General features: G+C 39.5%; 1 protein-coding gene and 1 long non-coding RNA gene across 11 annotated transcripts in view; one reads left to right on the top strand and one right to left on the bottom strand.

Moving 5' to 3' along the window:
• Positions 1 to 122: 122 nt before the first annotated feature.
• LOC146396644 (uncharacterized) lies at positions 123 to 6,798 on the bottom strand. Its single transcript, XR_014825981.1, has 2 exons — positions 6,488 to 6,798; positions 123 to 5,483 (listed from the first exon to the last, which is right to left on the bottom strand). It is a non-coding gene; the product is annotated as an uncharacterized LOC146396644 (long non-coding RNA).
• The window catches only part of MORC2 (MORC family CW-type zinc finger 2), a 44,395-nt gene continuing 26,886 nt past the window's right edge, over positions 157 to 17,665 (top strand). For all 10 annotated transcript variants that reach the window (XM_084993792.1, XM_021072948.2, XM_021072947.2 and 7 more), the window contains exons 1-3: positions 157 to 1,385; positions 9,433 to 9,486; positions 13,374 to 13,408. In XM_084993792.1, the coding sequence (XP_084849918.1) occupies positions 1,318 to 1,385; positions 9,433 to 9,486; positions 13,374 to 13,408 (157 nt within the window). In that variant the 5' untranslated portion in view covers positions 157 to 1,317. The remainder of the gene's footprint in view (positions 1,386 to 9,432; positions 9,487 to 13,373; positions 13,409 to 17,665) is intronic.

The following is a 17,665-nucleotide window of genomic DNA, read 5'->3' as shown; positions in this document are numbered from 1 at the left end:
CACGTGACAGGGGAGGGCCCAGCTAACAAGATCCGGTCACGTGGAGACACGCTACCTACCAATCAGAAGGCGTCGCATCAGAGCGGGGGCGGGAGGATCTGCGGCTCTGTGATTGGCCGAATACGCCGCGGAGGCCTCGGGGGCTTGGGGCGTCGGGGAGTGCGCGAGGCGGCCCGGGCTGTGTGCACTAGCGGAGACAAAGCGCTGGCTGAGGTGGCAGAGACGCCAGCGATAGCAGCGGCGGAGGAGACCTAGACGCCGAATTTTGTGGTGTTGAGTCCGGTCACCATATCATCCAGCGCAGTGCGGGCTGTGGTCTCGCGGCGGCGGTGGCGGCAGCGGCGGAGGCGGAGGCAGCACATGGTTCCAAGAGCGCGCTGCGGTTGTTGGGTTCCAATTCCGTGGGGAGGGACAAAGGCAGCTGCAGCTGTGAGCGCAGGGCAACGCCCGCTCGGGTAGTGTACTCGTCACTGCCCTCAATCCGGGCCTTGAAAGCTGGGACTATCTTCTCTATGTGAGGAGGAGAACACGGGACCGAGCGCCTGAGAGGCTGAGGCCGCTGTCTGAGGGAAGTGGGGGAGGGGCGCAACTCGCCTGAGTTGATTTGGGCGGGTCAGGTCTGAGGCGACTTAATGGGTCTGTGTGAGGTAATTTGACCCACTACCCTGAGGAAAGTGGGACGGACCTCAGGCTAGGTTTGGTCCAGGCTTTGAAAAACAGAAATCGGTCTTCAGCGCTTTGGAAATCTTTCATTTGGGAGGTGGTGAAGCCGGAACTAACGCCATATGCACTCCATCAACAACATGGTCGCCAGTCTGGGGCTTCTTTAAGGATCCTGGGATCATTGATGGCGAAGACATGGGTGGTTGTCCAATTTTATGACATAAGTTGCTGAATTTACGGATTGGTGAATTTCTGGACTGGTAAATTTCCTCACAGGAAATTTAGAGGAACTGAAAAAAACGCTCGAAGAACGTGAAGATGGAGCAGTAATTGCCAACTCCAGTATCATCTACTCCAGACCAACAACATTTCAATTCAAATCTGAACTATCACAAATTAACGCTAACTCTTCCTTAAAACTGCAGGTTTATGACGTAGTTCTTTCCAAAATATTACATCATAGTCACTGAGAAGATTAAGAAAATTTAAAAGCAAAATCAATTGTTTTAGACATCTCTGAATATACTGTGGATAGATTCACTAGGTAACCTTGTTTGAGGAGTACAGATTTCAGAATCCTGAAAAAAATCTATTCCATTAATAAGCTTATAGTTCCCAGTTAGTGGGTAAAGAACTGGAGACCTCACTGCACTCATGGCTTTCACAAATTACAGCAGTCTGAATCGAGCTCAGCTAACCTTTGAATATCTACACACAAATTCGTAAGTATCCTGTAGGTACCAATGAGGTCAGTGATAACTCATTGCTTGATATTAATATGGGAATCCTTTTCCCAGAAAAATTTGCATTTTTACTTTTCGGGATGTGTCCCTGGATGAGTCTTGAGCTCTGTATGGAAGAACTGAGATCAGTGAAATGTTTGTTGCTAATCCAGAAGAATATGCTCTTTATTGGATCGAAATTTATTTGTTCAAATGCAAACTAATTACTTGAAGTCAATATGTTGTCATTTCAATCAAGCGTTTGCTAGGAATCCAACACGTATTCTTTGGATGGCCAAAAATTGGACTATTCTAGTATCAACTTCTCTTCTTTGGTGACAACAGCCAAACAGGTTGTAACAAGTGTTTTCTTTTTAAGAAGGAAAAAAGAAAAAAAGGAAGACATTTAAGTGACAACTTGTGAGAAGAAATTTTTTTTCCTCAGAAAACAGTTGGCTTTCCTTTTCTGGGATATTCCTCCTCATCCAATATAAGTTTGTATGTGCTAATAACTTGATTAAACCCATGATTTAAATAACCTTTCCCTAAAATGTATGCAAATCACTGGACACATACTGTGTTCATGGTTCTTGAGTTTGGGAAGAGATTATCATCACTCCTCATTGGTTTGGAATGTTTCAGGTTTAATCTTTATGCCCACACTCTTGGGTGTAATCCAGTGGGATCATAACTATTTAGTCTCTTAGTATATTCATTTGGCACTTTTGCGATGAAGGTAAGTATTCTCTCATTTTACTACCTGGAGAGGTGATGAACAGCTAAATGAATGGCCCAGAGGTCTGAAGAACCACCTTCAGGATTGTGAATATAGACTTCAATTATCCAGTAATAGTAACTAAGTTTTAGTCTTTTACGGGAAAGGATAACATTTTTTGTGATAATGCCTGTAATTTTTTGTTTGCTGTTTTTCCTATGAAGGAAATAAAAACTGAGTAGTGAAGTGAATTGCCAAGTGAGAGCCTGGTTTTGTTTTGTTTAGGAAAATTCTTACTGAGCTAGAATGTTTGAGTAGGTATTGTAGAGGTCACTGAGGTGAATTCTCATGCTACGGATGATGAATTTGAAATCCAGCTAGAGAAGGTCTCTGATCAAAGGTTATGCTCATCTAGTTGACAACATAGCCTTGGGTAGAACTTTCATTGTCTTGTATATTTGAACTGCTACATTAAGAACATGCAGTTGAAGGACACTTAAATGTTCACAGATGATAGTGTTTGATAAATTCAGTTCTGAATTTTGAAATGAAGGGCCAGAGTCAGGATGATAGACTGGGATAATTTTGGAAGACCTTGAATAAGGCTTTAGAAACTGGATTCTTGGTCCAGCTTCACCAAAGATTTTATGTGCTAATAAAATGATAGTAACAACAGTTAATTCCTTCATGCCAATCACTTTTAGTCCTGGTCTAAAGTAATCTTTATAGCATCCCCACTGGAGTAGGGATTATTCCTGTCTTGCTTTTGAAGAGACTGAAGTTCAAAGATTAAGTTACATTCCAAAGGTTACACAGCTGCTAAGTGGCAGATTTAAGGCATGATTAGTGCATTTAACCATTAGCAAAATAGGGACTTTAGTCAATTTTACCTTTAAGGGCTGTTTCCTTGTCTGTACAGAAAATGGTTTACTTTCCACTTTTACTTTCCACTTTAAACGTCTTCAGTTTTAGTTTTAAATGAACCTCTAATTTGAGGATTCTAGGATATTTCTTGCTGCTTATTTCTGTTGCTACTTTATAGCTTATTAACAGTAGACGAGCAGAGCTGAGGTAAAGAATTGAACCTCAGTTGAGTCACCTGTTTGAAATCAGAGAATTTTCTGGGAATTTGACTTACTGTATTGAACTGGGACCATTTGCTTGCATAAGCATTTTGAGAGTTGAGTGTGTCGTTTTGGAAGCTCTGGAATTTATTTGGATCACACCTTAGAAGTTGTTTTTGAGTGTGTTCAGTTCTGCCTGAAGACAATATGAACCTCACAGCACCTAGAAAAATTTTTGGATTGTAACCAGCTTTAAGATTTTTTTTTTTATTGTGACCTGATTGGATGATCATTTCTAGAGGAAACATTTTTAAGTTTTCATAAAATGCGACTTGTTAATTGTAATGATGGTGACTGCATCTCCTCTGTGTTAAGTGGTGCAGTGTTACCTTCAGAGAAAGGAGGATTTGTCTTAAAATGTTTTCTCCTTTCTCCTGTTCTAATTAAAAAAAAAAAAAAAAAACACAAGACCGTTCTAAAATGGTTTCTGACATCTACAATATTGCCATATTATGAATTATAAAAGAAATGACCCTTTATTTACCTCCTGTTTAGGGTAGGTTTTCGAGCAGAGTTCAGTTTTTATAAGAGTTTTTTAAGAAGGGTGGAAATCAGTTTGGTGCAGTGGAAAGAGTATGGCCTTGGGAGCCAGCCAAGCTTAAGTTTGACTGCTTCCTGGTCATGTCCTCGGATAGGTCGATTTATCTGAACCTCAGTTTCTTCATCTATAAAATGGGGTTAATCTGTTTAGGAGGGTTATGTAAAATAATATTTATAAGGTAATTAGATTGTGCATGGTACACAGTAAATAGTTGGTGATAGTTATTTTTTGTGTTTGTAATAATAGCTCATATAAACCCAAAGTTGGTCAGTGTGGTAGCAACTTGCTGTTTGGTGCTAGTTGTTAGGCAGATAAATTCTTAGTAAATTCTGGAGCATCTGTTGGCGATAATAAACAACTATCTTGAATTTTTTTTGGTGTAAGATCTGCAGTAACTACTGATGGTGATTCTCTTGATTATATCAGCATTAAGGTTTAAAGCAGGCCTAGGAATTCCAACATGAAAGTCTTAGGTTAATTTCTTTTAATACTGCATGTTGCTCATAGGACATAATCGAAATTAGGGTTTTTAAATAAAAGTAGTCTTATGCCGTTACAGCTCTTTGGTGATGGGTTTTGTGACTGCTAGTAAAAAATTCATGTGCAGCTTAGGTGCCAGATTCTAGATGTAGCAGTGGTAGTGATGTTCCTTTGGCATAAGGTGCGTATCTTAGGTCAGTCTTGCAGTATTGCTAAGTGGTCTGATAGAGCAGGTTGCTTAAGTATAAGATGCCTGCTTTCTATGTCTATTCCTGTTGACGTATTTAGTTATTTACTAACCTGACCATGGGATGTCTTGGTGTTGTTTTATGGGTATGTGAAGTGAATGTAGAGGAACCTGTTAACTCTAAAGATGATATTTCGTAATGATTTATAATCCCGTTGAAATGTGGATTCACACTCTAAATATATTAAAGCCATTTGAATGTAAAGTGGTTGCTCTAGAATTTTTCAGCTTTATTTTCTAGCAGTTTAGGCAGTTAACTCTTGACAGCATATCCAGTAATTTAACAAAAACTATCACTGTGTGATGAGGTTATGGATTATCAATTGCTTTAAATTTGGGCTGAATATAAATAGGCCATTTTCCTTACATAATGAGTAGATTTACACGTGAATCTGTCAGTGGAAATGCTGGGCTGCATAGCTATTTTGATCATGGCGCAAATGGTATAAAAGCCACAGTCAGTTGAAAGTGAGTTTGTTAAGAATCTTTTTCTCCAGGTGGTTGATCTTTCTTGGATCATATGCAAAGAATCTAGGTTTGTGGAGAAAAGAATTTCCTTTGATGTTTATACAAATATATCTATCAAATGCTAGCTACCGATGAGTGCACCTCTTTGAATATCATTTGAAAAAAAATAAGAGCTTAAATGCAGTTGGTATGCTTTTGGTTATGATTTGAAGAGTTTTTAAAATCTTTTAAAGAGATATTTAAAACTTTGGTTTTAGCATTTGTTAGTAGCATCAGTTATTCAGTTGGAGGTTTGGAGGAGATTCTGAGGGTTGTCTCTGACCTTACCAACAGTTGTCACAAAAGGTCCCTTTTATGATGTGTCAGTACACATCATAGAAGGTACCCTTTAGTTACATTTTAAAGTTAGCTGTTAACTTATCTGAAATATGTATTGTGGAACAGCATTGATACTGTGTGGAACAACGAAGGCATTTGGAATGTTTTCTTTAGATTTTTAAATGTACAAAGACATTTTTCTAAACTTCGTATAGAAATCAGTAACTTAGGCAGAGGTGCTTTTGTGCTTGCCTTTTTGAGGTCTTATTGAATTATAAATGCCTTTTTTTTTTTTTTTTTTTTTTTTTGGTCTTTTTAGGGCTGCACCCATGGCATATGGAAGTTCCCAGGCTAGGGTTTGAATTGGAGCTGTAGCTGCTGGCCTACACTACAGCTACACAACTCGGGATCCAAGCCACCTTTGTAACCTACACCACAGTTCAGGGCAATGCCAGATCCTTAACTTACTGGAGTGAGGCCTGGGATGGAACCAAGTCCTCATGTATACTAGTTAGGTTCATTACTACTGAACCACAATGGAAACTCCTAAATGCCTTTACTTTTTATGTGAAGGAATCAAATGTGTTTTAGTGAGAAGCAGTTGTTGTTTTTTTTGGCCACAGCCTTGACACATGTAAGTTCCCAGGCCAGGGATCAAACCCAAGCCACAGCAGCAGCAACACTGAATCCATAAATGCCTAAGGCCACCATGGAACTCCTGCTATTACTGTTTTGATTTTTTTGGCTTGATGGCTAAGATATCAGGATTAGTTTTCCAGAGCATTCGTATTCACCATTGTCTCTACCAAGGTCAGATTTCTATGTAAAAGTTGTAGTTTCATTCTTATTATGATTGTGTTCTTGTCCTCCCTGCCCCAGGAGCTATATTACTGAGTTTCTTTGACAAATTCTTTTTGAAATAAGTGTTGCAATAGAAATTATAGTTTTATATTCTAATACAATAACCTTCAAAATTAAAAAATATTTGGAGTATAGAAAATAATTCATTGGAGTTCCTGTTATGGTGCAGCAGAAGCGAATCCAACTAGTATCCATGAGGATGTGTGTTTGATCCCTGGGTTCAAGCAGTGGGTCAGGGATCTGGCATTGTTATGAACTGTGGTGTAGGTCACAGATGTGGCTTGGCTCCTGCGCTGCTGTGGTGTGGGCCTGCAGCTGTAGCTCCACTTTGACCCCTAGCCTGGGAACTTCCATATGCTGCAGGTGCAGCCCTGAAGAAAAAAGAAAAAAAAAAAAGAATTCACTTTTAAAATTTCTAAGTCATTGCCAAGTTAGGCAGGAAAATGACTGGTTGAAACTTGAGAGCAATGTTAGATTTAACTTACGTTACTCCAGCAACTCACCTTAATTTTCCACCTTTTTCTCCCTATTTAATTAGTGGCGTAACATACAGAATATTTTGTTTCTTTAGTTGATAATTTGAAGAATTTAAGATGATTTCAGAGACACATTTTTTATTTTTTATTTAAAAAAATTTTTTTTGTCTTTATAGGGCCGCACTGGCGGTATATGGAGGTTCCCAGGCTAGGAGTCTAATCGGAGCTGTAGCTGCTGGCCTACTCCAGAGCCACAGCAACACCAGATCCAAGCCGCATCTGCAACCTACACCACAGCTCACGGCAACGCCGGATCCTTAACCCACTGAGCAAGGCCAGGGATCAAACCTGTCACCTCATGGTTCCTAATTGGATTTGTTTCCCCTGCGTCATGAGGGGAACTCCTCAGAGACAGAGTTTTTAATAATTGAAGATATAGGAGCCTGTCGTGACTCAATGGTTAGTAAACCCGACTAGCATCTATGAGGATGCAGGTTCGATCCCTGGCCTTGCTCAGTGTGTTGAGGATCCGGCATTGCTCTGAGCTGTGGTGTAGGTCACAGATGTGGCTCAGATCTCAAATTGCTGTGGCTGTGGCGTAGGCCGGTGGCTTCAGCTCCAATTGGACCCCTAGCCTGGGAATCTCCCTATGCCACAGGTGCAGCCCTAAAAAGACAAAATACAAAAAAAAAAAAAAAAAAAAAAAAAAAAAAAAAAAAAAAAAATTGAAGATACTGATGTTTTATGCAGGTTTTTTCCTTGAAAAATTTTTTTTCATGTAAAATAATTGAATTTTAGAAGAATTTGAACTCACTTTTTGGGAGAATTGGAGATAAAATCACTACTTTTTGTAAAAAACAAAAAAAATTTCTACTTTATTGGTGCTTCCTTTGGATCAGCAACAGATATAGTCACTGATCTCATGGGGAAAAGTTCTTCCTAAAATTCCAAGAACTGGTAATTTTAATTAAAAATTAGCGTTTGTAAAAATTTGAAGATTTGAGGAAAAACAAGGGTTCTTGGACAGTTCAGTGTGGGGTATTTATTTCATAAACAGGCATTTTATAGTTTGTTTTAATATAGTAAGTGCTTAGAGATCCTAGAAACTGGTTATTTAATATTGGTGTATTTCATTCTAAATTTTTAGAAATTTTCACTTTATGCGTTGGCTGAAGCTTAGTATACCAAAAAAATCAGTTGGAGTAGTTTGGTTATTTTTTAAAAATTCATGATGATAATATGTTATGTGAGCTAATGCTTTTATATTTTCTTTGATCAAAAGTCATAGTTTCTAGGTGGTTCTAGGTAGACTCATCTACTCTTCTAATGAGGTAGAATAGGAATTATAGTAGGAGTTAGATAGGAATTAGATAGGGGTTAGAATTAGATAGGATTTAGATAGGAATTAGAATTATTATGGGAGGAGTTCCCGTCGTGGCTCAGTGGTTAACGAATCTGACTAGGAACCATGAGGTTGCAGGTTCCATCCCTGGCCTTGCTCAGTGGGTTAAGGATCCGGTGTTGCTGTGAGCTGTGGTGTAAGTTGCAGACATGGCTCGGATCCCGCGTTGCTATGGCTGTGGTGTAGGCCGGCGGCTACAGCTCTGATTGGACCCCTTGCCTGGGAACCTCCATATGCCACGGGTGCAGCCCTAGAAAAGGCAAAAAGACAAAAAAAAAAAAAAAAAAAAAAAAAAAAAAATATATATATATATATATATATATATATAAATAAAAGAATTATTATGGGAAATAACACAAATTAAAGAGGATGTAAATAGAGGAAGAATTGTAAGGAGACATGCATAAATAAAATCTTTATTGTGTTCTGAATAACATGATAAATGTGAATTTAATCCCACCTGAATTTTGAGCAGCCTCCTCGAGGAGGAGAAGACAATTGGCTACCCTCCTTGAAGGGTGGCTAACTTTAACAAGGGCCCTAGGAGACCATACAAAGCCCTGTCCTCTTAGGAGGAATTGTTTGGGAGAGTCTTGGATTGCTTTCTTTTCTTTTTCTTTTTTGATTTAAATTTAATTTTTTTCTAATGACTGTACCTGTGGCATATGGAAGTTCCTGGGCCAGGGATGGAGTCTGAGCCATAGTTATGACCTGCACCACAGCTGGGCCATTATTGGATCCTTAACTCACTGCACCAGGTCAGGGACCGAACCTGCAACTTGGCAGTGACCTGAGAGCTGCTGCAGCTGGATTCTTAAACTTCTGTGCCACAGCAGGAATTCCTTTGGATTCCTTTCTTTAATGTAGAGAAAGTTCTGTTTTTAGCCAAAATCAGGCAACATCAAGAAATGGATTATTACTTCCTTTCTCTCTACTTTCAAATGGAGTATATTTGCTTATAAATTGTGCAAAACTGAATTGATGTTCATTAGTAAGTCACACAAAGGTATTGGGAAAGCAAAATGCTAACAGTTTGTCCATTGAGCATGCTTAGAGATATGTAGAAACTGACAGTTTGTTAAAACAGTGAAAAATAAATATAGGCATTTATCTAGAGTATGAAGAGTGAAAACATTTCTTTTTCAGTAGTACACATAGGAAACTTTTAGTGCTTCATATGGGTTTTTCTACACAAAATAGTTAAACATTTCTGAGTAGATATTGGGACTTGACAGATTAACACTCAAGGAAGACTAGTGAGCTCTGGAAAGACTTGAATTGTGGAGTTTAAACGTCAGTAGTGTTAATTAATGATGCAAATAGCAATTTTAGTTTTTTCCTGAAAACTTTAAAATATTTTTATAACTTTGACTCCCGTAATTTTTTTGCTGATTTCTCAATATTTGTCGTTTCAGAACCACTCATGAATTCTTGTTTGGTGCTCTTGCTGAACTGGTTGATAATGCCAGGTACGTGCTTGAAAACTTTTTGGGTCTTTGTGACCTTTGCTTTCTGAGGACTTGGGGGGAAGGCATTTCTGTTGCAAATGCAACTCACTCTTAAGAGGCCTTTTACCCTCAAAGTATTAATAGCACATTAGTTGATACTTTATTCATTCATTGCTGTGGCCCAGTCTAAAAACAGTGAACTTATAACCTTCCTGTGTGTATTAGAGCAAGATAATAGTAGTGAAACACAGGGAATTAAGATAAAAAATTAGGAATCTAATTAATGGGATAGAGAAGCTCTGTTTTAATTTGTGCTCCCCAGGTAGTATACCATCTAATGTCTTTAAGATTATGCCACATTTCTGAATCTGCAAGTTCTGCATCTGTGGATTCGGTAAACCATGGATCAAAAATATTCAGAGTTCCAAAAAGCAAAACTTGAATTTGCTGTATGCTGGCAACTATCTAGATAGCAGTCACACTGTATTTGGTGTTTTAAGTAGCTTAGAAATGATTTTAAGTAAGTGGGAGGATGAACATAGGTTATATGCAAATACTATTTTATATAGAAGAGCATCTTCAGATTTTGATACCCCAGGAAGTCCTGGAACCAGTCCCCTGCAGATGGATACTGAGGAGTAATACTGTTTTATTGTTCGATGACTCTAGTTGATCAAAGCATCTATAGTTAGCAACTATGCTTGGAAGAAATCATTCTTTAGCAATGAGGTTTTTTGTTTTTTACATTTTTTTTTCTTTTTCTTTTTTGTTTTTTGGGTTCGCACCTGTGGCATATGGAGATTCCCAGGTTAGGGGTACAACTGCCAGCCTGTGCTATGGCAATGAAGGATCTGAGCTGCGCCTGTGACCTACACCACAGCTCACAGCAATGCCAGATCCTTAACCCACTGAACGAGGCCAGGAATTGGACCTGAAACCTCATGGTTCCTAGTCGGGTTCGTTTCCACTGTGCCACGATGGGAACTCCATTTTTTACATTTTTCTTAAAAGATAAATTTTGTTGGAGTATGCTTAACTTAGAAAGTTGTGTTAGTTTCAGGTGTACAGCAAAGTAAATCAGTTATACGTAAACATATTATTTTTCAGATTCTTTTCCCATATAGGTTACTACACAGTGTTGAGTAGACTACCCTATGCTATACAGTAGGTCCTTGTTACCTATTTATATACATGTGTGTATATGTCAGTCCCAATCCCCAGTTTATCCTTCCCGCCACACATTTGCCTCAGACTTAAAAAAAACTTTTATTTTTATTCGAGTATAGTTGATTCACAGTGTTGTGTCAATTTCTGTTGTACAGCATATGACCCAGTCATATATGTGTGTGTGTGTGTGTGTGTGTACACACACGCTCTTTTTCTTTCCTTTTTTTGTGTGTGTGTTTTTAGGGCTGCACCCAGGGCATATGGAGGTTTCCAGGCTAGGGGTTGAATCAGAGCCGTAGCTGCTGACCCACACCACAGCCACAGCAATGCCAGATCCGAGCCACGTCTGTGACCTACAACACACCTCACAGCAGCGCCGGATCCTTAACCCACTGAGCGAGGCCAGGACTTGAACCTGTGCCCTCATGGATACTAGTGAGGTTTGTTAACCACTCAACCATGACGGGAACTCCACACATTCTTTTTCTTATATTATTTTCCATCATCTTCTATTCCAAGAGATTGGATATAGTTCCCTGGGCTGTACAGTACAACACAGAGGTGGGTTCTTAGTGATAGAAGACTATAAATTTTATTGTGCAAGATTAGAAAGAAGTTTGGTTTGGTTCAAAGATAAATAAGCAAAGTTCAAATCAAGATTCTGTTTGTAATTATATCAAGAAAATACTGCCCCAGTTTTATTTCTGAATGCAAGCATAAAATTCAGACATGGCGTTTATTGATAAATGTTGATGACTAATGAAGAGGATAAGAGTTGACATAAGTACTTTCTAAACAGATTGACAGTTAATAAGGTTGCTGATACTCATGTCTGCCAATGTCTGTGCTATAAACCTATATTGTTAACTACTTTTATTGTTATTCACTGGACTGCTCATGGAAGTGTGCTAGTTAACAAGTTGTTTAACCAGAAAACTCACATTTTCAATATTTTCAGTTGTTTCAGTCCTGTTTGACTCATAAATTTTTATTTTTATTTTATTTTTTGTCTTTTTGCTTTTTCTAGGACCGCTCCCGCAGCATATGGAGGTTCCCAGGCTAGGGGTCGAATTGGAGCTGCTGCTGCCAGCCTATGCCAGAGCCACAGCAACACTGGATCTGAGCCGCGTCTGCAACCTACACCACAGCTCACGACAACCCCGGATCCCCAACTCACTGAGCAAGGCCAGGGATCGAACCCGCAATATCACGGTTCCTAGTCAGATTAATTAATCACTGAGCCACGACAGGAACTCTGACTCATAAATTTTTATATTTAATTTGAAAATGTAGCTTAATGGAACTGTGAATTTGCCACCTGTTAGTTTAGTGAGACTGTAGTATGTTTGGGCAGACTGCTTTTTTTGTATATCATACGGTGAACTGGAGATTGCATAGGATTGTATGTTCCTGCTCATGCATTCATTTTCCCAGTCTCTCTCATTTTTGGAAATGTTTTTACGTCTTTGGGAATAGGTACCTGTAGAGCTGTTTGGATTTGAGTGGACTTTTTTTGTATTAAAACTGATGAAACATGGTGCCTCATTTTCCTTGCCTACAGTTGGCATAATTGGTCTAGACTACTTTCAAGCCTTTTTGTGGAAGACTTTGTTGATAACTAAACTTTCACTTTAGCTGATGATTGGAGCCTAATGGGGTGCCCCAACTTCTTGTCAAATTTAGGAAGGATAAGATTATGGGCTTGTGAATCAGTCTTGCTGACTGTAATATGTATACCACAAGACCTGATTTTTCTTAGGCTTTGTGGCAGATTATTGTTTTCCTTTTTTCTCAAATCTTGGTGTGAAGGAAAAATGGAAAAGTTATTAGAATTTTGTTTTTTTTTGTCTTTTTAGGGCTGTACCTGCAGCATATCGAAGTCACCAGGCTAGGGGTTGAAGGAGCTACAACTGTAGGCCACAGCCAAAGCCACAGCAGTAAGGTCCGAGCTGCATCTGTGACCTACATGGCAGCTGTGACAACATTAGATCCTTAACCCACTGAGCGAGGACAGGGGTTAAACTTGCATCCTTATGGATACTAGTTGGGTTTTTAGTTGGGTTCTTAACCTGCTGAGCCACAACAGGAACTCCAGAACATTTTTTTTTTTTTTTTTTTTGTCTTTTTGCTATTTCTTGGGCCGCTCCCGCGGCATATGGAGGTTCCCGGGCTAGGGGTCCAATCGGAGCTGTAGCCACCAGCCTACACCAGAGCCACAGCAACGCGGGATCCGAGCCGCGTCTGCAACCTACACCACAGCTCACGACAACGCCGGATCGTTAACCCACTGAGCAAGGGCAGGAACCGAACCCGCAACCTCATGGTTCCTAGTCGGATTCGTTAACCACTGCGCCACGACGGGAACTCCCAGAACATTTTTTTATAATTGGAACCAAATGAGTGATTTGAGTCATTTCTTACTGTGTAAAAGAAATGTTCTTATTTATTCTGATGTTTTCACTATGAAGTTTTTACTTTAAAAAATAAAAAGTCCAAGTCATATGTGTCATGTGATTATTTTAAATAATTTGGAGCTTCAGAAGTGTTTCACAGACATATAAGGAAAATTGTGTTACCAAGTGTAAAAGTATGTCTTTAATGTATGTAGAATTTATGACTTCCTGAAAATAGATTCAAAATAGTATGTATCCCACTCAAAATACTGTGCATCTTGATGGTTTGTATTTCATATTCTTATTTGAATCTTGTTTTTTTTTTTTTTTCCTCTTTCAACTTTTCAGAGATGCTGATGCCACCAGAATAGATATTTATGCAGGTAAGATAGACATCAGTTCTTTCTTCTAACGCCCAGTTCTTGAAAGCTTTTATTGCTGTGCCTAAAAAGAAATGAGTGGGAAATGACTTGTTTCTAGAGCCTAGGTAGACAGCTTGATACTCCAGGTCTTAGGCAGAAACAAGGCAGCCTTGGTGAGGCATGTAATAGAGATCAGGAATATTGAGTAGGAGTTTCCTGTGACAAAAAAAAAAAAAGAATATTGGTGTAGAGAAACTAACACAGGGTGCCCAGATTTGTAGATCTGTTTAAATAAAGGTACTAAGAGGTTCATGGGGATGATGGAGTAGGGTAATGGGGAGTAAAATGACCAAATACTGCTGATTTTTCCATATTGGGAGAGCACGTGACCAGGTTTGTGGTCCATGCAGCCAAAGAGAGATCTTGCTGAAGGCCGTCTTCTCCCTCTGCAGCCTTGGTGGGGACCAGTCCCAACTTAGAGAGTTGTTGGCATCAGTTGTAGAATACTGTTTGGTAACTCAGGTGGCACTGAGGTTTGTAGAGGAGATGTTCTCAGGCCTAAGAGTCAGGTAGGTAGGAAGGAGGGCTGCTTTGATTAGAATTTAAAGATACTGACAGAATCTACTCTTTTGCTTATGTGAAACTGGCTCTGCTCTTTGGCGGTAAGAGCCTCTTTTTTTTTTCCCCTGGAGTGGCTACAACAGTGGAAGAAATCTTGGTCATTATCATTGCCCCTCCCTTTTTATAAATAGCTTGCTTTTTGACTGTTCGATGTTTGTACCAGCACATTTTTGGTCATTTGAATGCTAAAAACTTGAAAGTGAAATAGAAGACGACAGCTTTTAAACCCAGTTTGGCTAGGATTGTCTAGCTTTTGTGAAAACTAGAGTGTCTTTTTTTTTTTTTTTTTGTCTTTTTTGCCATTTCTTGGGCCACTCTCGCGGCACATGGAGGTTCCCAGGCTAGGGGTCTAATCAGAGCTGTAGCCACCAGCCTACGCCAGAGCCACAGCAATGCGGGATCCGAGCCGCGTCTGAAACCTACACCACAGCTCACGGCAACGCCGGATCGTTAACCCACTGAGCAAGGGCAGGGACCGAACCCGCAACCTCATGGTTCCTAGTTGGATTCGTTAACCACTGTGCCACGATGGGAACTCCAAAACTTGAGTGTCTTTATGGGAGTATACAGTTATCATATAACCCCTCTTCTTCACGGACCAGTTTGTTAAATGGGAATATGCATATAATAAGTAATTCTTAGAATCTCCAATGTCATATAATTATAAAGAATCTCCCCAGATATGAGTTTCTTAGGCTGATAGACTTTGGAGCAAAGAAAATACAACAGCTAAAAGTCAACTATACTGCTTAAATTCTGAAAGCCTTCTGTTCAGAAGGCTCTGCCAAAGTGGTGAAAATGAGACTAATTTATTTTTAGAAGAAAGTAGCAGGAAAAGGGAGCATAGCAGAAGAATGTTAGAAGAGGGTTACTAAACCCTCAGGACAGATGAAGGCATCATTCCCAAGCCACGATATGTGTCTTACATACCAGTGTGCTTTAGTGAGTAGTAGTAACAACTACCTCTGAAAGAAAAGGCGGCTGTTTTATCATTGCACAGATGGCAGAGAATGGGCCTCTGCTCCAAGTGGTGTTGAAGGGGCAAAGCAGCAGAGCCAAGTTTATTTGGAAGAAACTTTTCAAAAGAGATCATCTCTGCTTTTTTTTTTTTTTACCACCCTTAGTGGGCGAATTCAGCAAGGAAATTTAGTGATTTACACTTAGAATGCAGCAGAACAAACAGTTGGATTTTAGTTTAAAAGAGAAAGGCCCAGTGTGTGTTTATTCTGTGCTCACTGTTACTGCTATTGTGCTTTGGGTGGAGTCCAAAAAGGATGTGACGGAGTCTTTGCTAAATTCTCATTAGAGGACATAGTTGCTAATTGGAGAAACAGTTAATACTCTACAGATGATTAGAGAACAATAACTGGATCTTGAGGGAACTGTCAAGGTAGTTAAGGATTAAATGGTGTAATGGAAGCGCTGAGTACTATGGCATGGTGGGAAAGACTTGATTTATTCCAAGTACCTTGAGATTGGAAATCCTGACTGAGGTGTATCTAACTTCACACTTTCCTACCTCAGTGCCTTGTTAACACATTAAACAGTAGGAATGAAAGTAATCTCATTATACAAGTAGAATAATAGAATTAGTAGTATACTATAAAGTTTTTGTTGTTAATATATAGGGGAGAGTATTTTCCTGTTTTTCATTCTGAAGCTAGATTGATATGAACTAGGAAATCTCCCTAAACATCAGGCGTAGTTTGAACTCATATTTTAATTTAAAGAAGGGTGAGAAAGGAACCAGACTCCCTTACCCAAAGCATTCCTATTAGATAGAGCCGTAATGTGCCTGTCTGAAGTAGACTGTGTTTTATTGACTTTCTGGACTTCCTTGGATAGAGACTGCCATTCCTCAACATAAAAGATCCCTTTTATGTTGCCAGGTCAGTGGTTAGTAAAGGGAAAATTAGTTGGAGCAAATGTAAATGAGATGAATACTGCTCAAACAGATTGCAAAATATGATGAAGAAGTTGGGTGTCATCCTATACAGCCTCTGCTAAGGACATCATTTTATCACCTCTGACTTTTATAGTTCCATTTCACATCTTTTCTCCAACTTCTTTTTTCCTTTTCTCCAGTGGGAGTGGAGGAGGAATGTCAGGCTAATTTGGAGAAGCCAGACTCGGTCATGTTGTGGGAAGCTTATATGTGCAGCCTTCCACACTGGTTCCATAATGGTATATATAACCAGGGTCCGCACAACTGCAAAGAATGCAGTTTGGCTTTGCCCTCCCTGTCTTGCTTCTAATGTATGTTGGAGGAGGGTGGGTAGCAGACAAACTCCAGCTGTTTAGATTCCCCTCTGTCCAGAACTACCCCCATCTTCATAAAAATTCTTTATTGGATGTTTCACATATCACTCAATTGACTGATTAAAGTGAATGGAAGGTGTTAGAATTTGTCTCTAACTGGTGGAATGTCTGCGGAGATAGTTTTGAGCAGGGAAGCTTTCTGGTTCTTACTGGCTCTAGCTCTCCTCAAAGAGTGGTCCACTGGTGGACCGTGTTGGCATCACCTGGGAGCTTGCTAGGAATGCAAATTCTCAAGTACCACCTCAGACCCAGACTGTTAGGCTCTCCAGGGTAGAGCCCAGAATCTGTATTTTAACAAGCTCCTAAGATGATTCTTCTGCACACTGCTTTTGCTCTAGCTGACACGCTTCTCAGCTTCCTGCTTACACCCTCCTGCTTACCAGATCTGCTACAGAGAGTGGCATCAACTAGACTGTAAGCTCCATGAAGGCAGTGGTCACATCTGCATTGTTCATGGCTCCTATCTTCATCACAGATCCAGGCATATTGAATAAATGAGTGCTTGGGATAAACATTGTAGCCCAGTGAAGATGCCATTCTGCCTGTTTACAAAGCTGAAGAAAGTTAACAAAATTTCTGCTGTGTCTGCTAGTCTGTCTTGGCCTTGGTGTGGTGCTGCACATTGATCGTGAACCTAGACACTACTAGCTGCTTATAGGCAGTAATGTCTGTAGCCAGGAGGATCCATAGGTGCATCTCTTACCTGTGTAAACTGTGTGAAAAAGCTTTGAAATGGAGTCTTTGAGCAAGAAAGGGATCTCAGACCCACCATTAAGTGATGATTGTGTGTTAAAAAGCCTGTGAATCTGGTTCTAACAAACACCAGGGCCTGAAAGTAACTTCCTAAGGTAGTGTTTAAGAAATGCCAGTAATCCTTAGGAGGCCTTTCTGATGCATTTGGCTTGAAGCAATTTTTGATCCCCAAACAGTCTTCATGTACATTTTTATGACTAAAGTGTACAGCAAATGGCTCTTTGCTAGATTTTAGAATACTTCCTTTACCAAACTCTGTTCTTGAATCAATTTGAAACTCCATATGACGTTGCTTCCTCCAGAAGGAAATTTCGAAAACTTTTTGCACCTTTTTTGCACTTGCCTCTGCTTACTAGATCTCACTTGAATTTTCCAGATTCTGATAAAAGGCACTGCCACAAGGGAAAGTTTTCTTATCTACCAATAGTACTTAAAGGAAGGTCCTTGTCCTCAAACTTTCAAGAAGCACTTGTTATTAATGTTTCAGCAAAATTCAGCTTCTTGAACAAGTGATACTTGAAAATTTCTATGGCTTGTAGTACTTCTGAAATAGCATTTTAAATTACATTAACTAGTCCATTTAAC

Source organism: Sus scrofa, chromosome 14 (genome assembly GCF_054392235.1).
Source record: "Sus scrofa isolate SSC_HxYL_T2T_F1_AM1 chromosome 14, Sscrofa_HxYL_maternal_Yorkshire_Landrace_v2.0, whole genome shotgun sequence".
NCBI classification, from domain to species: domain Eukaryota; kingdom Metazoa; phylum Chordata; class Mammalia; order Artiodactyla; family Suidae; genus Sus; species Sus scrofa.
This window is presented reverse-complemented; position numbering and strand designations above follow the sequence as displayed.